This window comes from Salmo trutta, chromosome 34 (genome assembly GCF_901001165.1).
Source record: "Salmo trutta chromosome 34, fSalTru1.1, whole genome shotgun sequence".
NCBI lineage: Eukaryota > Metazoa > Chordata > Actinopteri > Salmoniformes > Salmonidae > Salmo > Salmo trutta.
In genome coordinates, this window is record NC_042990.1 from 37,610,181 (window position 1) to 37,631,755 (window position 21,575).

The window sequence follows — 21,575 nt, forward strand, 5'->3', positions numbered from 1 at the left end:
CGTGAGCCTATCTACTTTGCCAAGATAATCCATCCACCTGACAGGTGTGGCATATCAAGAAGCTGATTAAATGGCATGATCATTACACAGGTGCACCTTGCGCTGGGGACAATAAAAGCCAATTCTAAAATGTGCTGTTTTGCCACAGCACAATGCCACAAATGTCTCCAGTTTTGAGGGGGCGTGTAATTGGCATGCTGACTGTAGGAATGTCCACCAGAGCTGTTGCCAGAGAATTGAATGGAATATCTCTACCATAAGCAGCTTCCAATATCGTTTTAGAGAATTTGGCAGTACGTCCAACCGCAGACCAAATGTAACCACGCCAGCCCAGGATCTCCACATCCGGCTTCTTCCCTTGCGGGATCGTCTGAGGCCAGCCACCCGGACAGCTGATGAAACTGAGTATTTCTCTCTGTAATAAAGCCCTTTTGTGGGGGGAAAATGTATTCTGATTGGTTGGGCCTGGCTCCCAAGTCGATGGGTCTATGCCCACCCATGGCCCGCACCCCTGCCAGTCACGTGAAATCCATAGATTTGAGCCTAATGAATTTATTTCAATTGACTGATTTCCTAATATAAACTTTTAACTCAGTAAAAATGTTGAATTTTGTTGCATGTTGTGTTTATATTTTTGATCAGTATAGTTCTACAATTTATCTTCTTAAAATCTGATTTTTAAACCCCAAATATTAATCCCGGGTTTACGTAGGTTACTTTCTAAATGTAATCCGTTACTATAGTTACCTGTACAAAATTGTAATCAGTAACGTAACTTTTGGATTACCCAAACTCAGTAACGTAATGATTACTTTCAGTTATGCTAGCAGCTCCCCATAGACTTCCATTCATTGCGATGATGCTAGTTAGCGTTAGCTCGCGAAACTACCTCAAAACTTCCTTCATATTGGACACAGAGATATATAGTTTATTTCCTTAGCGTTACTCATCAACCTCACAGTGTTTAGATAGATAGCACTGAGATCCATCTATAATGACCAACGACTACGTATATTTATTTATCTTTAAAATAGTGCTGACAAACCACATTCAAAATTAAGTACAAAGAAATTATTATATTCTTTGTTTATCTGTTGGATTCTCTTCAGATTACTGTTTAAATATGTACAATGGAGCATTTAGTGAAAAGGTTTCTCTTTTGGTTTTCATACGCTGTTTAGTACACTGCAGTCACGTAAGAACAGCATCAAACCAACACTGATTTTGTTTGCCAGTGGCCTGATGGGATATCCCCTACTTGTGTTATTGTAATGTGAGATGGCTTACTTGGAAACAATACAATTTTTTGAATTATCTAGTGACAAATGATCTGTTTTGATATGTTAATTAAACCATCTATCTGATCTGAGGGATTATAAAGTGACATCTTTGAAAGGAATCACTTTTTCAAAAAGAGTTCCTGGAGGCAATCTTTAACTAGGTTACTTCCTTGTACAGGCCCTCCTCCTCCACCCCCCTCCTCCACCCGTGTGAACTGTTTTGGGTTTCACAAAATGCGTTGCCCTTTTTAACTAGTACGCTGTTTTGTTATACACTTGAAAGAAATCTTGCTCTACTTGTTTTTCCTTTGTCCACGCTGTCGGAATTCCATACGTGCTCATTGGACCGTGGGTGACCTATCGGCTTCTTAGCTGCTCTGCTACGAATGATGCCAACAAAAAGAGGATGTTTAATGATTACAAACAACGATATCGTCAGTTTCGCACTCGTTAAGTCGTGGAAAAAACAGGTCCCTGTCTCGTAACCTCTGTTGATCGATTGGCAAGCTCCTTCAATCCAAACCCCATGGCCTTCCCAGCTGTCATTTCCCCAAGCTACTTCACACCCGAAGCAGAACAGAACCTAACAGAACGCCCTGGGTCATGTTCATTAGGCACTGAAACAGAAAGGGACTACCTGGACTTGTCCAATAAGGAACTCTCATTTTCGTTTTGCTTTGAAAAACATTGAAAAAGTTTTTCTGTTCAATGCCCAAATGAACACAACCCTGCTCATTATTAACTGGAATGACTAAACCCCAAACCTTCTTTAACTCAACATTATGTAACTGCATCTCCTGCAACAGTCCTACCCCATATCCACAACAGATAGGTCTCAGTTTTCCACCCTTTCCCAGTAAGCACTTACACACCCGTCATAGATTCAAAAGCGCTGGATTGGAGTTTCCTTTCCACCATTGTTAAATCCATGTAAGATAGTGTGCAAGTGTACACTTTAGGAGAAGGGTGGAGAGTGGAGAATAGGGACAAAGCCTTAGGTCCCCATTCAATTCGTATTGCAGAAAATTCAACGCTACAGCGTGATTGAAATGTAAAAGTAATTTCAGATTGAGCCATCATATACAGCGTTTAACGTGAATGTAGTCTCCGCGTACGCAGGCACATTGCCTATACATTTCAATCGAGGCTATAGTGCTGAACTTCAGCGATACGGATTGAATGGAGCCGTTAGTCTCTAGTCAGCCTGGCCCAGCAGGGTGAGGTAGATGGTGGACTGGAGGAAGCGAGGGTAGCAGTCTGTATCCAGGAGGGAGTAGATGCGTTTCTGGGCGTGGGACAGGGAAGTGTGTGATGGGGCCTGCAGGAGCTGTGTGGTTAGATCTCTGGTCTTACTGTCCAAGTTCACCTGAAAGGGAGAGAGAGAGAGAGAGGGAGAGAGAGAGGCAGAGTGAGGCAGAGTGGGAAAGGGAGGGAGGGAGAGAGAGAGGTAGAGTGGGAAAGGGAGAGAGGGAGAGAGAGAAGTAGAGTGGGAAAGGGAGGGAGGGAGAGAGAGAAGTAGAGTGGGAAAGGGAGAGAGGGAGAGAGAGGCGGAGTGGGAAAGAGAGAGAGGCAGAGTGGGAAAGGGAGGGAGGGAGAGAGAGAGGCAGAGTGGGAAAGGGAGGGAGGGAGAGAGAGAAGTAGAGTGGGAAAGGGAGAGAGGGAGAGAGAGGCGGAGTGGGAAAGAGAGAGAGGCAGAGTGGGAAAGGGAGGGAGGGAGAGAGAGAGGCAGAGTGGGAACGGGAGAGAGGGAGAGAGAGAGGCAGAGTGGGAAAGGGAGGGAGGGAGAGAGAGGCATAGTGGGAAAGGGAGAGAGAGAGAGAGAGAGAGAGAGGCAGAGTGGGAAAGGGAGGGAGGGAGAGAGGCATAGTGGGAAAGGGAGGGAGGGAGAGAGGCATAGTGGGAAAGGGAGGGAGGGAGAGAGAGAGGCAGAGTGGGAAAGGGAGAGAGAGAGAGAGGGGAGAGAGTGAAAGAGGGAGAGGACGGGGGATGGAGGGGAGAGAGAGAGGGGAGAGAGTGAAAGAGGGAGAGGACAGGGCATGGAGGGGGAGAGAGAGGGGAGAGAGTGAACGAGGGAGAGGACAGGGGATGGAGGGAGAGAGAGAGGGGAGAGAGTGAACGAGGGAGAGGACAGGGGATGGGTGAATTAACTGGTTTAACAAACACACCACCGTGCAGAAGGAAGAAGATTACAGAATGGTAGATGGAGAAAAGAAAGAGAAGCCCATTTACAGATAGACCGATAGAAAGGCCGGCCAGCCCACAGATGGACAGATAGACAGATAGACCGATAGAAAGGCCGACCAACCCACAGATGGACAGATAGACAGATAGACCGATAGAAAGGCCGGCCAGCCCACAGATGGACAGATAGACAGATAGACCGATAGAAAGGCCGGCCAGGCAGGTTAAAGTATAGACACATTCTATATACCTCTCGTGGCGCCCCCGCATCAATATAGGTGGCAGTAATCGCCTTGGCCCGTTTGTGCAGGCTGAAGTTGTTGGACGAGTTTCTGTACTGCTCACAGGCCAGATAGAACTGCAGATTCTCCTCACTAAACTCTGAGCGAAGGAATGCTCCAAACACAGACACACCCGCTGGAGAGAGGGAGGGGAAGGGGGAGGGGGGGGGGAGAGGGAGGAGTATTAGGGTTTATGAAAGTACATTTAGGACGTCACTAGAGGGGAAGACGAGGAAGGGGAGACAGATGGGATGTTCACACACACCATTGGCCAATACATTGACATGCAAACACACATTTTTCCCTAACTCTAACCTGCAAAAACCTTAACCCCAAAACCCAAAACCTAACCCTTAAGCTTAAAATAGCATTTGAACAAATTCAGGACCTGAAAAAATCCTGACATTTCAAAAAAGTTATTACACACACACGCACACACACACACACACACACAGATACAGCATATACACATAAATATACACAGACTGTAAAGTACTAATCAATCATATAATTTTTTCCCCCAGTATATTTTCATTCTTGCTATCTTTAATCAGGCACACATCCACCCCCTCTATTATCTCCCTCTCTCTCTCTCTCTCTCTCTCTCTCTCTCTCTGCTTAGACAGTGGGTTGCAACATGTTTCTGTGCAGACTGAGTGGGGGTGGGGAAACGAAGGAGTACAGAAGATTGCTGACACAGTGGTTACAACATGTCATTGTTCACACACCGTGACTGGGATAGACAGGGCAACACATTAACACGTACGCACACACATACGGGTTTGTTTACCTATCCTTGTGGGGATCAAATAATTGATTCCCATTCAAAAATCGTATTTTCCCTAACACCGACCGTAACCCTTAACCTAGCCGCATCGCGAACCAGAAAAACGGGAAGCCTGGGGAAGTTCCATGGCAGAAATTAGCTAAAGAGGGGTCAGCACCAGATGTAAATCAGTGACTCCTCGCAACACGTCAAACAATCAAATGCTTTGCTTGGGCGGCGCTCTGGAAGGCGCTCACCAGTTTAGTGCCGTGGGAGTAACAGTCTACAATGCTGGCCATATCAATATTTTCTATTCTAGACGTAAGTGATATTTGGCTGTAAAGGCTAGCATGAGGGACAAGTAGCTAGCTAGCCACATTGAGTTATTTTTGTCGTTGTTGAAAAGTCAGCTATCCTTGTAAGTTACCTACAGTTGGTATAACTAACTAGCTACTAGCTAGCTACTATTAGAGAGCAAAAAAATAATAAAAACAGCATATTATTGACCTAAAAGGTTTCCTGTGTTAGCCCAGTCGCTAGCTTATGCAGGGTCAGTGATACATAGACAGTTCCTGGTTGCTATGGGAGCTGCAATCATTTTGCTAGCAACATCGCTAAAATGAATTAAATAAAATTTACCTCATAGAATGTTTCCTGTAATGCTAAATCTCCTGTAGCCTAATTGTCATCTCCTTATTTTCTTACAAGGGTTGGATTTGCACAAAATTTGATGTCAGCACTTAAAAGGCATGTACAAAATCTGGTATATTCTTTACTTTATATACATTGTCTACTGATATCATTTTAAATTCAGAACGTATAGGTCAACATGTAAACAATGTGTGAGTTTAGCTATTCTCTGATGACAGATGCCCACAAGGCCAGTAATGCCATCATTCTGTAGTCCTATGGCTGCATTGGCGACGCATGCCATATGATAAGCTGCAAAATGTATTCACAAAGCTGATTTAGTGAAAGAGAGAGAGAGAGTGACAAACAAATAAAACATATTAGAGATCTTACAACTAGACAAAAATGAAATGTTCATTTGAGAATACAACACAGAAACACAGACAAATTTACAGACAGAACCCTCTTTATTGCAGGACTGTGATATGTGATTAATCAACACTGACACTAGTTCATTTTGAATAACAGTTCAACAATTAAAACAAGTTTAAACACTTCACTTAAAATAATCAAAACTTCATCACTTCAGAATGTATAACTAAGCTAAAGATCATCAAGGACAACAACCACCCGAGCCACTGCCTGTTCACCCCGCTATCATCCAGAAGGTGAGGTCAGTACAGGTGCATCAAAGCTGGGACCGAGAGACTGAAAAACAGCTTCTATCTCAAGGCCATCAGACTGCTGCCTACATACAGACTTGAAATCATTGGCCACTTTAATAAATGGATCACTAGTCACTTTATTAATGGCACTTTAATAATGATGTTTACATATCTTGCATTACTCATCTCATATGTACAGTTGAAGTCGGAAGTTTACATACACTTAGGTTGGAGTCATTAAAACTCGTTTTTCAACCACTCCACACATTTCTTGTTAACAAACTATAGTTTTGGCAAGTCGGGTAGGACATCTACTTTGTGCATGACACAAGTAATTTTTCCAACAATTGTTTACAGACAGATTATTTCACTTATAATTCACTGTATCACAATTCCAGTGGGTCAGAAGTTTACATACACTAAGTTGACTGTGCCTTTAAACGGCTTGGAAATTTCCAGAAAATTATGTCATGGCTTTAGAAGCTTCTGATAGGCTAATTAACATCATTTGAGTCAATTGGAGGTGTACCTGTGGATGTATTTCAAGGCCTACCTTCAAACCCAGTCCCTCTTTGCTTGACATCATAGGAAAATCAAAAGAAATCAGCCAAGACCTCAGAAAAGATATTGTAGACCTCCACAAGTCTGGTTCAACCTTGGGAACAATTTCCAAACACCTGAAGGTACCACGCTCATCTGTATTAACAATAGTACGCAAGTATAAACACCATGGGACCACGCAGCCGTCATACCGCTCAGGAAGGAGACGCGTTCTGTCTCCTAGAGATGAACGTACTTTAGTGCGAAAAGTGCAAATCAATCCCAAAACAACAGCAAAGGACCTTGTGAAGATGCTGGAGGAAACAGGTACAAAAGTATCTATATCCACAGTAAAACGAGTCCTATACCGACATAACCTAAAAGGCCGCTCAGCAAGGAAGAAGCCACTGCTCCAAAACCGCCATAAGAAAGCCAGAGTACGGTTTGCAACTGCACATGGGGACAAAAATCGTACTTTTTGGAGAAATGTCCTCTGGTCTGATGAAACAAAAATAGAACTGTTTGGCCATAATGACCATCGTTATGTTTGGAGGAAAAAGGGGGAGGCTTACAAGCCGAAGAACACCATCCCAACCGTGAAGCACGGGGGTGGCAGCATCACGTTGTGGGGGTGCTTTGCTGCAGGAGGGATTGGTGCACTTCACAAAATAGATGGCATCATGAGGTAGGAAAATTATGTGCATATATTGAAGCAACACCTCAAGACATCAATCAAGAAGTTAAAGCTTGGTCACATATGGGTCTTCCAAATGGACAATGACCCCAAGCATACTTCCAAAGTTGTGGCAAAATGGCTTAAGGACAACAAAGTCAAGGTACTGGAGTGGCCATCACAAAGCCCTGACCTCAATCCCATAGAAAATTTGTGGGCAGAACTGAAAAAGCGTGTGCAAACAAGGAGGCCTACAAACCTGACTCAGTTACACCAGCTCTGTCAGAAGGAATGGGCCAAAATTCACCCAACTTATTGTGGGAAGCTTGTGGAAGGCTACGCGAAACGTTTGACCCAAGTTAAACATTTTAAAGGCAATGATACTAAATACTAATTGAGTGTATGTAAACTTCTGACCCACTGGCAATGTGATGAAAGAAATAAAAGCTGAAATAAATCAATCATTCTACTATTATTCTGACATTTCACATTCTTAAAATAAAAAGTGGTTATCCTAACTGACCTAAGACAGGGAATTTATACTGGGATTAAATGTCAGGAATTGTGAAAAACTGAGTTTAAATGTATTTGGCTAAGGTGTATGTAAACCTCCGACTTCAACTTTATATGACATTTAATCCCTGGTAGTAGATAGAAGTAGATGAAAGCATTCCAAGAAAGCTTTTAATTTCTATAACAGTAGACTGATGATAGTATTTATGTGTATGTATTTATGAGGCTACCATTTAGACTGTTTTTGTACTCTGCCAGATTGCGATTGTGTGAGCCACATGCCTATAAAGATATTTCCATTCCACAAGAATGGACAATACAGTTTATAATCTGAAAGGAACATTGGCTGCATTTATAATTGTCTTTTGACCAACCAGATAAGCTCTTTTGCCAATAATTGGGCAAAAGATCAGAAATGGGCTGCCTGTCTAAACCCAGCCATCGAGATGTAGGAATATAGCCTATATGTCTACAGGCTCCATATAAAGTGCATTCGGAAAGTATTCAGACCCCTTGAAAGTATTCAGACCCCTTTTTCCACATTTTGTTATTTTACAGCCTTATTCTGAAATTGATCTTCATCATCAATCTACACACAATACCCCACAATGACAAAGAGAAAACATGTTTTTAGAAATGTTGGCAAATGTATTATTATATAAAAAAATGAAATATCACATTTACATAAGTATTTTATACCTTTTACTCAGTACTTTGTTGAAGCACCTTTGGCAGCGATTACACCCTCAAGTCTTCTTGGGTATGAAGCTACAAGCTTGGCACACCTGTATTTGGGGAGTTTCTCCCATTCTTCTCTGCAGATCCTCTCAAGCTCTGTCAGGTTGGATGGGGAGCGTCGCTGCACAGCTATTTTCAGGTCTCTCCAGAGATGTTCGATCAGGTTGAAGTCCAGGCTCAGGCTGGTCCACAAGGACATTCAGAGACTTGTTCCGAAGCCACGCCTGCGTTGTCTTGGCTGTGTGCTTAGAGTCGTTGTCCTGTTGTAAGGTGAACCTTCGCCCCAGTCTGAGGACCTGAGCGCTCTGGAGCAGGTTTTCATCAAGGATCTCTCTGTACTTTGCTCAGTTCATCTTTCCCTCGATCCAGACTAGTCTCCCACTCCCTGCCGCTGAGAAACATCCCCACAGCATGATGCTACCATCACCATGCTTCACCGTAGGGTTGGTGCCAGGTTTCCTCCAGATGTGACACTTGGCATTCATGCCAAAGAGTTCAATCTTGGTTTCATCAGACCAGAGAATCATGTTTCTCATGGTCTGAGAGTCCTTTAGGTGCCTTTTGGCAAACTCCAAGTGGGCTGTCATGTGCCTTTTACTGAGAAGTGGCGTCCACTCTACCATAAAGGCCTGATTGGTGGAGTGCTGCAGAGATGGTTGTCCTTCTGGAAGATTCTCCCATCTCCACAGAGGAACTCTGGAGCTCTGTCAGAGTGACCATCGGGTTTTTGGTCACCTCCCTGATCAAGGCCCTTCTCCCCAGATTGCTCAGTTTGGCCAGGTGGCCAGCTCTAGGAAAAGTCTTGGTGGTTCCAAACTTCTTCCATTTAAGAATGATTGAGGCCAGTGTGGTTGGGGATCTTCAATGCTGCAGACATTTTTTGGTACCCTTCTCCAGATCTGTGCCTCGACCCAATCCCGTCTCGGAGCTCTATGGACAACTTATTCGACCTCATGACTTGGCTTTTGCTCTGAGAGAGGTGTGTGCATTTGCAAATCATGTTCAATCAATTGAATTTACCACAGGTGGACTCCAATCAAGTTGTAGAAACATCTCAAAGATGATCAATGGAAACAGGACGCACCTGAGCTCAATTTCGAGTCTCATAGCAAAGGGTCTAAATACCTATGTAAATAAGGTATCTGTTTTTATTTTTAATTCATTTGGTAAAATTTCTAAAAACCTGTTTACACTTTTTTTATTATGGGGTATTGTGTGTAGATTAATGAGGATTTAAAAAAAAATGTAATCGATTTTAGAATAAGGCTGTAACGTAACAAAAGGTGGAACAAGCCAAGGGGTCTGAATGCTTTCCCAATGCACTGTTAGCATTAATGGTTCTCTAATTTTCCACATTCCAATAGGACTACATGGTGTGTGTGTGTGTGTGTGTGTGGGGCACATGTAGCCATGACAACCTAGGGTTTATCTTTAACTGACAACAATTTCCCTAGAAGAGCAAGGAAACTAGACAGTTTCCCTTTCAACACTTTCCTGGAATGTAACTATCAAAGGAAGGTTACTGAAAACACCCTCACTTAGTTATTTTGATCCCGTACGACAGGGGTAGGTAACCCTGTTCCTGGAGTGCTGCAGGTACCGCATGTACTAACTAAGCTCCCACACCTGAACAACTGATCTAATTGATCAGTTCAGTGATTGACTAAATTCAACACACCTGGTCTTCCAGGTCAGTTAAATCAAAAACATGAAGTGTCTGCGGCACTCCAGGACCAGGGTTGCCTAAACCTGTTTTACAAGATAACGACAGCAAACTGTCACAACAGCGGTGTGGTGGGATGGACTAATACGGGTGTTAGTAACAGGACAGGAGAAATTCTATGTCACGCCCTGACCAAACCATGAGTTGGGGGTGGGCATTCTATGTTCCCTATCTATGTTTTGTATTTCTGTGTTTTGGCCTGGTATGGCTCTCAATCAGGGACAGCTGTACATGTCGCTGATTGGGAGCCATACTTAGGTAGCCCTTTTTCCACCTGTCTGTGTGGGAAGTTGTTTTTGCATTGCTGTGAGAAGCCTGCGAAACTGTTCGTTGTGTTGCTTCTTGTTTTGGTTTTTGCTGGTTGACCATTTATATTAAAATATGATGAACCCAACCCACGCTGCACCTTGGTCTCATTCCAACAACGGACGTTACATTCTAGAAGGAATGAGGAAGTAAATAAGATAAGTATTGTATCTTCCTTGGTCACGGAGTGTGTCCCCAAATGGCACCCTGTTCCCTATATAGTGCACTACTTTTAACCAGAGTCAATAGTCAAAGTGGTGCACTATATAGGGAAGAGGGTGCCATTTGGGATTCAGTAGGCACACCTATTATAAATGGTTCCAAGTTCCCACCCATGACCTTTGTCACGTAGAACAATCAATCTGAGAACTGGGACTGTATTCATGAACCGTCTCAGAGTAGGAGTGCTGACCTAGTATCAGTTTTGCCTTTTAGATCACAATGAATAAGATGACATGGGCAAGAGGGAGCTGATCCTAGATCAGGCACTTATTCTCTGAGACGCTGTATGAATCAAGTGTAAGACAGCAAAAAATGGAAGGATTCAGTGATTAGTTTGTTAAATGTGACTCTTTTTAAAAATAGAATCCTCTGCTACTTGAGTTCCATCTCTCCCTTTCTCTCTCCCCACCTGTCACTAAAGGAGCGCAGTTGTTGTTCGTTCAAAATAACATTTTATTGGTCACGTACACATAGTTAGCAGATGTTATTGCGGGTGTAGCGAAATGCTTGTGTTCCTAGCTCCAACAGTGCTGTAGTATCTAACAATTCACACAAATCTAAAAGTAAAATAATGGAATGAAGAAATATAGAAATATTAGGATGAGCAATGTCGCAGTGGCATTGACTAAAATACAGTAGAATAGAATACAGTATATACATATGAGATGAGTAAATTAGTATTTAAACATTCAAGTGTTTCATCATTAAAGTGGCCAGTGATTCCAAGTCTATGTACATAGGACAGTAGCCTCTAAGGTGCAGGGTTGAGTAACCAGGTGGAAGCCAGTTAGTGATGGCTATTTAACAGTCTGATGACCTTGAGATAGAAGCTGTTTTTCAGTCTCTCAGTCCCAGCTTTGATGCACCTGTACTGACCTCGCCTTCTGGATGGTAGCAGGGTGAACAGGCAGTGGCTCAGGTGGTTGATGTCCTTGATGATCTTTTTGGCCTTTCTGTGACATCAGGTGCTGTAGGTGTCCTGGTGGGCAGGCAGTGTGCCCCCAGTGATGCATTGTGCAGACCACACTTCCCTCTGGAGAGCCCTGCGGTTGCAAATGGTGCAGTTGCCATACAAGGCTGTCATACAGCCCAACAGGATTCCATTTACATTTTAGTCATTTAGCAGACACTCTTATCCAGAGTGACTTACAGTAGTGAATGCATACATTTCATACATTTTTTTCTCCATACTGGTCCCCCCGTGGGAATCAAACACACAACCCTGACATTGCAAACACCATGCTCTACCAACTGAGCCACACAGGACCTGTGTGTTCTCAGTTGTGCATCTGTAAAAGTTTGTGAGGGTTTTAGGGGCCAAGACCAATTTCTTTAGCCTCCTGAGGTTGAAGTGGAGCTGTTGCGCCTTCTTCGCCACACTGTGTGTGGGTGGACCATTTCAGATCGTCAGTGATGTGTACGCCGAGGAACATGAAGCTTTCCATGTTCTCCACTGTGGTCCCGTCGATGTGGATAGGGGTGTGCTCCCTCTGCTGTTTCCTGAAGTCCACGATCAGATCCTTTGTTTTGTTGACTTTGAGTGAGAGGTTATTTTCCTGGCACCACTCTCACATGGCCCTCACCTCCTCCGTGTGGGTTGTGTCATCATTGTTGGTAATCAGGCCTACTACCGTTGTGTCGTCTACAAACTTGATGATTGAGTTGGGAGGCGGCGTGGCCACGCAGTCATGGGTGAACAGGGAGTACAGGAGGGGGCTGAGCAAGCGACCTTGTGGGGCCCTGTGTTGAGGATCAGCAAAGTGGAGATGTTGTTTCCGACCTTCACCACCTGGGGGAAGCCCGTCAGAAAGTCCAGGACACAATTGCACAGGGAGGGGTTGAGACTCAGGGCCCCGAACTTAATGATGGGCTTGGAGGGTACTATGGTGTTGAATGCTGAGCTATAGTCAATGAACAGCATTCTTACATAGGTATTCCTCTTGTCCAGATGGGATAGGGCAGTGTGCAGTGTGATGGCGACTGAATCTTCTGTGGATCTACTGGGGCGGTAAGCAAATTGACTGGGTCTAGGGTGTCAGGTAAGGTAGAGGTGATATGATATTTGATCGTTAACTAGCCTCTCAAAGCACTTCATGATGACAGAAGTGAGTGTTACAGGGCGATAGTCATTTAGTTCAGTTACCTTTGCTTTCTTGGGAACAGGAACAATGGTGGACATCTTGAAGCAAGTGGGGAAAGCAGACTGGGATAGGGAGAGATTGAATATGTCCATAAACACTCCAGCCAGCTGGTCTGCGCATGCTATGAGGACGCGGCTAGGGATGCCGTCTGGGCCGGCAGCCTTGCGAGGGTTAACACGCTTAAATGTCTTACGTCGGTTATGGAGAAGGAGAGCCCGCTGTCGTTGGTAGCGGGCTGCGTCGGTGGCACTGTGTTATCCTCAAAGTGGGAGAAGGTGGTGTTTAGCTTGTCCAAAGCAAGACGTCGGTGTCCGTGACGTGTCTGATTTTCACTTTGTAGGTCGTGATTGTCTGTAGACCCTGCCACATACGTCTCGTGTCTGAGCCGTTGAATTGCAACTCCACTTTGTCATATCCTAGTCTGCATGATCAAAACAATCTTGAAGCATGGATTCCGATTGGTCAGAACAGCGTTGAATAGATCTTAGCACAGGTACTTCCTGTTTGAAGTTCTTCCTATAGGAAGAGAGGAGCAAAATGGAGTTGTGATCAGATTTGCCAAAGGGAGGGCGGGGGAGGGCCTTGTAGGCATTTCAAGCAGCGGTCCAATGTTTTCCCAGCGCGAGTACTACAGTCAATGTGTTGGTAGAACTTCAGTAGCGTTTTCCTTAATAAATTTGCTTTGTTAAAATCTCCAGTTACAATAAATGCGGCCTCAGGATATATGGTTTCCAGTTTGCATAAATTCCAGTGTAGTTCTTTGAGGGCCGCCGTGGTATCGGCTTGAGGGGGAATATACATGGCTGTGACTATAACCAAAGAGAATTGTCTTGGGAGGTAATACGTTGGCATTTGATTGTGAGGTATTCTAGGTTGGGGGAACAAAATGACTTGAGTTTCTGTATGTTATCACAATCACCCCATGAGTAGTTCATCATGAAACATACACCCCCGCCTTTCTTCTCCCAGGAGAGTTCTTTATTCTTGTCTGCGCGATGTGCTGAGAATCCAGCTGACTGTATAGACAGGGACAGTATATCCCAAGGGCCATGTTTCCGTGAAACAGAGTATGTTACAATCCATGATGTCTCTCTGGAAGGAGATCCTCGCCCTGAGCTTGTCTACTTTATTATCCAAAGACTGAACCTTAGAGAGTAATATACTCGGAAGCAGTGGATGGTGTGCACGCCTCCTGAGTCGGACTAGAAGTCCACTCCGAATACCTCTTCTCCGCCAGCAGGGTTTTGGAGCAGCCTCTGGAATAAGTTCAATTGCCCTGGGGGGGTACGAACAAAGGATCCAATTCGGGAAAGTCGTATTCCTGGTTGTAATGCTGGTGAGTTACCGCCGCACTGATATTCAAAATGTATTTCCGGGTGTATGTAATAACACAAAAACATTTCTGGCCTAATAATGTAAGAAATAACACAAAAAAACAAAGTTGCTTAGGGGCTAGAAGCAGAGCTGCCATATCTGTCGGCGTCACCTTACACAGAGATCATTTACCAACCCTTCACTCTGCATCGTCAATACAGCAGATGCAGTGGTGGGGAAAAGTACCCAATTGTCATACTTGAGTAAAAGTAAATATACCTTAATAGAATATGACTCAAGTAAAAGTGAAAGTCACCCAGTGAAATACTACTTGAGTAAAAGTCTAAAAGTATTTGGTTCTAAATATACTTAAGTATCAAAAGTAAATGTAATTGCTAACATATACTTAAGTATCAAAAGTAAAATTATAAATCATTTCTAATCCCTTATATTAAGTAAACCAGACATTTTCTAGTTCAACACTGACACGGTTTAGTGAGTCTGCCAGATCAGAGGCAGTAGGGATGACCAGGGATGTTCTCTTGATAAGTGTGTGAATTAGGCAATTTTTCTGTCCTGCTAAGCATTCAAAATGTAACAAGTACTGTTGGGTGTCAGAGATATTGTAAGTAGATATTTTAAGAACGTAGTAAAGCAGAGACACCCCAAAAAACTACTTAAGTAGTACTTTCAAGTATTTTTACTTAACCTTTATTTAACTAAGCAAGTCAGTTAAGAACAAATTCTTATTTAGAATGACGGCCTAGGAACAGTGGGTTAACTGCCTTGTTCAGGGGCAGAATGACAGATTTTTAACCCTGTCAGCTCAGGGATTTGATCAAGCAACCTTTCAGTTACTGGCCCAACACTCTAACCACTTGGCTACCTGCCGCCCCAACTCAAGTACTTTACACCACTGAGCAGATGCAACAATATGTTACTTTACAACAATGCTGCTTTCCACTTTTTTAATGTACATCCACAAGCGTCCTATAATTACACTACTGGTTTGTGTATCTTACTGTCTGCAAACAGCTAGTTTGTCTTTTCTTAGCAAGTTGTGGCTAAAATAAATCGTGTTAGCCGCTACTGCTAAATCGCTAGTTAGTTGGCTAGCTAATAAAATGTACAGAGTCAGAGCAAACGTAGCTAGCTAATACAGGCTGATACCAGTGCTGGTGTACGCCTAAATCAGCCTGTTGTCTGTGCAACAGTATTTTCTAAATCAGAGAGGAATAAGCAAAGCATGAATATGTTAGCTACATAAAGAGAAAACAAAAATTATAGGGTCCCCCTCCCCTGGGAAACACTGACCAACACTTTGGTTCCTACCCTGTGTCAATAACGCCTCCATAGAGATTCTAAAAGTATTTTAATTCCTAATTCTATGAATGCCTTCCTGGCTTTTTCATTCGTTGTCTTGTCTTACAACACCGTATTCAAAGGGGCCACTATTGCACTCCAACTATAGAATTAGAATAATCATTTCCATGATTCCAACAGTTCACCTAAGTGTTTTTATCTAAATTGCAAGTCAAATTGCAATTGCAATATTTGGTTAAACATAAGGCCTAGATTCTATTGCCCATATCATGCAGCCCTACATGGCAGTGTAGAAATGATCTCAAATGAGATGAACTTTTGTTTGTACTGTTCAATCAAACTTCAACCAATCAGAATGAGAAAGCATCATTGAAATCATTTTAGAAGGTATGTGTTTCCACCTTAGGGTCATGCACAACTCATAAAGCAAAATGGATAACTTTTATTATTTAAAAACATAAAATACCGTCAAATACCGTCAAAAGAACAAATGTATTGTGATATTTTCCCATATTTCCCCGCCCTACATTTGGAACACAATCTAGATCATTCGAGACAGTAATCTAAAACGGTCTTACTGTTTTCTATCACATCTATTCATAGTAACTAGTGGGGTCAGCTGAAGTGTGAACTAGTGTTGCACTCAGCTTTATGGCACCGCACACAGAAACCAATGACGTACGCCGAGACCATACGGCCCTATCGCGCTGACATCACAACACGCTGCAAGACACTCGTGAGCTGAGGTTGAAAACAGGATCAGAGTACACTTAGCTTTTTCCCCCCCTTCCCCTGAGCCCTAGTCTCTTGTGGACAGACTACGTAACATAAATGGTATCAGAACATCTGTCAACAGCCTGTGAGATGTAAACTCAACTCCAAGAGAGAGCATAGAAACAATACACTGCAATAATGTCAAGATCAACGTCCAACTCTAATTATAAACTGGGTGGTTCGAGCCCTGAATGCTGACAGCCGTGTTATATCAGACCGTATACCACGAGTATGACAAAACATTTATTTTTCCTGCTCTAATTACGTTGGAAACCAGTTTATAATATCAATAAGGCTGGGGTTTGTGTTATATGGCCAATATACCACGGCTAAGGGCTGTGTCCAGGCACTCCGCGTTGTGTCGTACATTAGAACAGCCTTTAGCCGTGGTATATTGGCCATATACCACACACCCTTTGGCCTTATTGTTTAATTACAGGCGCCCAGTACACACTCCAGTGCAACAGTTGTTCTGGCGGTTCTTATATATTAAATATTTGATTTAGTTTCCAGTTAAAAAACCTTTTGCTACGTTTTACAGCAATGAATATGGCCCTAGTCTACTTAGACTGGTCAGGCGGGTGTCCTAGTCTACTGGTCAAGATAGGGTGTCCTAGTCTACTGATCAGGAGGGTGTCCTAGTCTACTGGTCAGGAGGGTGTCCTAGTCTACTGGTCAAGAGGGTGTCCTAGTCTACTGGTCAGGAGGGTGTCCTAGTCTACTGGTCAGGAGGGTGTCCTAGTCTACTGGTCAAGAGGGTGTCCTAGTCTACTGGTCAGGAGGGTGTCCTAGTCTACTGGTCAGGAGGGTGTCCTAGTCTACTGGTCAGGAGGGTGTCCTAGTCTACTGGTCAGGAGGGTGTCCTAGTCTACTGGTCAGGAGGGTGTCCTAGTCTACTGGTCAGGAGGGTGTCCTAGTCTACTGGTCAGGAGGGTGTCCTAGTCTACTTACTCCGACTGGCCAGGAGGTCGTCCAGCGATTCAGCCCACTTATCAAGTTCCACCCGGCTGAACTTGGCGTTGCTGTGGCCCACCTGACTCCACTGGTGCATCAACGGGAGGCGAGATCTCCGCTCTTTAGCACTGTTAGGGAGGAGAGGAAGATACAGAGAGAGGAGGGGTAAGGAGAGAGACAGGAAGAGATAGGGTGAGGGGGAGAGGGGGATAGGGAGGGAGAGGGAGAGATAGGGAGAGGGAGGGAGAGAGAGAGGGAGAAATAGGGAGAGGGAGAGACAGGGAGAGACAGGGAGGGAGGAGGGGTAAGGAGAGGGAGACATAGGGAGAGGGAGAGACAGGGAGAGAGGAAGGGTAAGGAGAGAGGGAGAGACAAGGAGAGGGAGAGACAGGGAGAGAGGAGGGGTAAGGAGAGAGGGAGAGAGAAGGAGAGGGAGAGACAGGGAGAGGGAGGGAGAGACAGGGAGAGGGAGGGAGAGACAGGGAGAGAGGAAGGGTAAGGAAATAGGGAGATACAAGGACAGGGAGAGAAGGGGGGAGAGACAGGGAGAGAAGGGGGGGAAAGGGAGAGAAGGGGGGGAAAGGGAGAGAAGGGGGGAGAGAAAGGGAGAGAGGAGACAGGCATCAGATTTCATGATGACACAACTCCTCATTTCCACAACTGTTTGACTCAGTATCATTACAACCTCAAGGGTGAATGAGGTCCGGATGGGTATCCTTTCAAACGGAACTTCTTAGGTTACGTCCCAAATGGCACCCTATTCCCTATGTAGTGCACTACTTTTGACCAGGGAAAGTACATCATTTTCCCTAGTTGGTGCACTAATATTTACCAGAGCCCTATGGGCTACATAAGGAATAGCAGCCAGGGACTGCACAGTCTATTGTCCACAGTCTATTGTCCTCATTCTATTGTCCACAGTCTATTGTCCTCATTCTATTGTCCACAGTCTATTGTCCTCATTCTATTGTCCACAGTCTATTGTGCAAAGTCTATTGCCCACAGTCTATTGCCCACAGTCTATTGTCCTCATTCTATTGTCCACAGTCTATTGTGCAAAGTCTATTGCCCACAGTCTATTGTCCTCAGTCTATTGTTCACAGTCTATTGCCCACAGTCTATTGTCCTCAGTCTATTGTCCTCATTCTATTGCCCACAGCCTATTGTCCTCATTCTATTGCCCACAGTCTATTGTCCACAGTCTATTGCCCACAGTCTATTGCCCTCAGTCTATTGCCCACAGTCTGTTGTCCACAGTCTATTGCCCTCAGTCTATTGTTCACAGTCTATTGCCCACAGTCTATTGCCCTCAGTCTATTGTCCACAGTCTATTGTCCACAGACTATTGTCCTCATTCTATTGTCCTCATTCTATTGTTCACAGTCTATTGCCCACAGTCTATTGCCCTCAGTCTATTGCCCACAGTCTATTGCCCACAGTCTATTGCCCACAGTCTGTTGTCCACAGTCTATTGCCCTCAGTCTGTTGTCCACAGTCTATTGCCCTCAGTCTGTTGTCCACAGTCTATTGCCCTCAGTCTATTGTTCACAGTCTATTGCCCACAGTCTATTGCCCACAGTCTATTGTCCTCATTCTATTGTCCACAGTCTATTGTGCAAAGTCTATTGCCCACAGTCTATTGTCCTCATTCTATTGCCCACAGTCTATTGTCCACAGTCTATTGCCCACAGTCTATTGCCCACAGTCTATTGTCCTCATTCTATTGTCCACAGTCTATTGTGCAAAGTCTATTGCCCACAGTCTATTGCCCTCAGTCTATTGTCCTCATTCTATTGTTCACAGTCTATTGCCCACAGTCTATTGCCCTCATTCTATTGTCCTCATTCTATTGCCCACAGCCTATTGTCCTCATTCTATTGTCCTCATTCTATTGTTCACAGTCTATTGCCCACAGTCTATTGCCCTCAGTCTATTGCCCACAGTCTATTGCCCTCAGTCTATTGCCCACAGTCTATTGCCCACAGTCTATTGCCCACAGTCTGTTGTCCACAGTCTATTGCCCTCAGGCTGTTGTCCACAGTCTATTGCCCTCAGTCTATTGTTCACAGTCTATTGCCCACAGTCTATTGCCCACAGTCTATTGCCCTCAGTCTATTGCCCACAGTCTGTTGCCCTCAGTCTATTGCCCTCAGTCTATTGTTCACAGTCTATTGCCCACAGTCTGTTGTCCACAGTCTATTGCCCTCAGACTGTTGTCCACAGTCTATTGCCCTCAGTCTATTGTTCACAGTCTATTGCCCACAGTCTATTGCCCACAGTCTATTGCCCTCAGTCTATTGCCCACAGTCTGTTGCCCTCAGTCTATTGCCCTCAGTCTATTGTTCACAGTCTATTGCCCACAGTCTGTTGTCCACAGTATATTGCCCTCAGTCTATTGCCCACAGTCTATTGCCCACAGTCTATTGCCCACAGTCTATTGCCCTCAGTCTATTGCCCACAGAGGAGATTTGATTACTGTGACAGAGAGTGAGAGTGAGATGACTTAAACAGTTACGGAAACCAATCATGTGATAAGGATATTTTTGGCATATCTATGTAATATCAGTGTTGACGGGTCACATTGCTTTCCTCTGAATTGAATTTGGATTACCACAGGGATGCCCAGGCACGTTGATGACCTCACCTGTCTTTCAGTTCTTTCTGTTCTGGGTTAAACAGGTTGGAATGTGATGAATGGGGACTCTGGAAATACAGACACAATTAGTTTTTTTCCAAATGTAAATGATTGGCATGTGTCACTCATACACATACAGTCAACACACACACACACACACACACACACACACACACACACACACACACACACACACACACACACACACACACACACACACACACACACACATAAATCTCAGCGGTATGACTTCTTTGGTTTTGGCCCAAACGTTATATAAAATGTTAAGAAGTTCTGTTTGAGCAATATTTTCCTGTATCGAGTCATTGTCGCCATTAAAAAAACATTCAACATTCCAAACCTAAAAGCATTAAAACATGACGTAGCCAACATATGGGAGAAATAGGAGAGGAGGGGGACTTGGTATTCATTGGTTTTGCCATTTGGCAGATGCTTTTATCGAAAAGAACAAAAAGAAAGGCTGGATGAGTGTCTAATGAGTTACACAATGACAGGAATAATATGCATGACAATATTTAAATCAAATTGAGAATATTTAAGGTAAATGTGTGCTATTGCGCATAATTATTTAATCCTTTGTGAACTTTAGTGTGACCTTAACATTAACACAACCGCTTGCTTTATAAATAACACTCTGTCGGATGAATCTCAACGTTGGAATTACTACTGAGAAGAACCAGAAAGGGTGGCGTTTGTTTTTAGCTCATACACTCATCCTGATTGGAGTAGAGATTTCACAAGGTCCAATGGAATGGTCTGAAATGTGAAAACTCTGCCCACCCGGGGGACCCGGAAAGTTAGAACTAACGCACCTATTCATAACCCATCTAACACACACAGGCTATCCATTCCCATACAGTCGCCTAAAACATCCAATACCCTAAACACTGCCAGAGACCACTCCTCTAGTGACCCTGACCTCCCACATCCCTCTTTACCTGCCCAAACAGGCTCTTCAGGTGTAGCTTGGCTGCTGACAGCTTGGCTCTGGTGTGTGACCGTTGCTGTGATTTGAAGGACAAGGGGCTGGAGCCAGAGGGGGAGTACGAGGGAGAGGGCGGTGGCTGGTTGTCGCTGCCTACGCTCTCTGTGCTGCGGCCCGTCGTCCCCGGCGCCAACTGCCCGTCACTATATGCCCTACATTCATTGAGGTTCACCACTCCAAGAAAACCTTTACCCTCTAGCTTCCCTAGTTCTGTGAAGTTCTCCACACTGACGCTGTGATCCTTGCTCAGCTCCCCCCTCCCCGTCGTCCTCCCAGGGCTGGCTACAGGCTCCACGATGATAGGGGTAAGGGGGAAAGAGGTGGTTCGACCATCCAGTTCGTCGTCCTCCTTGTGGGGGGTGTAGGTACCTGACTCCCCGTCCCGGCTGTGGTAGTTGTGGCCCTTCACATGTACTTTCCTCCACGGCAGGAAATCCATATCGAGCAGAGACCCCTCGGAGCTGTACCGACGCATGATGGCAGCGCCACTGGGTGGAGTTAGAGACAAGGGAGGATGGAGGGACTGATGTGCAGGTGGAGTTAGAGACAAGGGAGGATGGAGGGACTGATGTGCAGGTGGAGTTAGAGACAAGGGAGGATGGAGGGACTGATGTGCAGGTGGAGAAAGAAAGGAAGAGTGAAAGGAAGGCAAGCGGCTTTGGGAAAGGGAGGATGAAAGAGAGAAATAGTCTGGAGGGAGGACCCCAGCAAAGAACAGCCTATAAAAGGAAAACAGAGACAGGGGGAATTGGACAAGATAGAGTTGGACAATCACAGAAAATGGGTGAAATGGGTCAATTCATCCGGACCACAGTGTGCTGTTCCATATCATTGGTACACGTTTACAGAGTGTAGCTAGTCGGACTCATAATCTACGTCCCAAATGGCACCCTATTCCCTACATAGTGCG

The 21,575-nt window shown here is 44.5% G+C and overlaps 1 protein-coding gene across 1 annotated transcript; it reads right to left on the reverse strand.

Moving 5' to 3' along the window:
• Positions 1 to 1,580: 1,580 nt before the first annotated feature.
• Positions 1,581 to 21,200, reverse strand: LOC115174127 (regulator of G-protein signaling 3). The gene is made up of 5 exons (XM_029732823.1): positions 20,619 to 21,200; positions 19,669 to 19,727; positions 17,022 to 17,152; positions 3,712 to 3,878; positions 1,581 to 2,646 (listed from the first exon to the last, which is right to left on the reverse strand). The coding sequence occupies exons 1-5, from the start codon at positions 21,138 to 21,140 to the stop codon at positions 2,476 to 2,478; spliced, it is 1,050 nt and encodes a 349-aa protein (XP_029588683.1). The 5' UTR covers positions 21,141 to 21,200; the 3' UTR covers positions 1,581 to 2,475.
• Between the last annotated feature and the right edge of the window lie 375 nt (positions 21,201 to 21,575).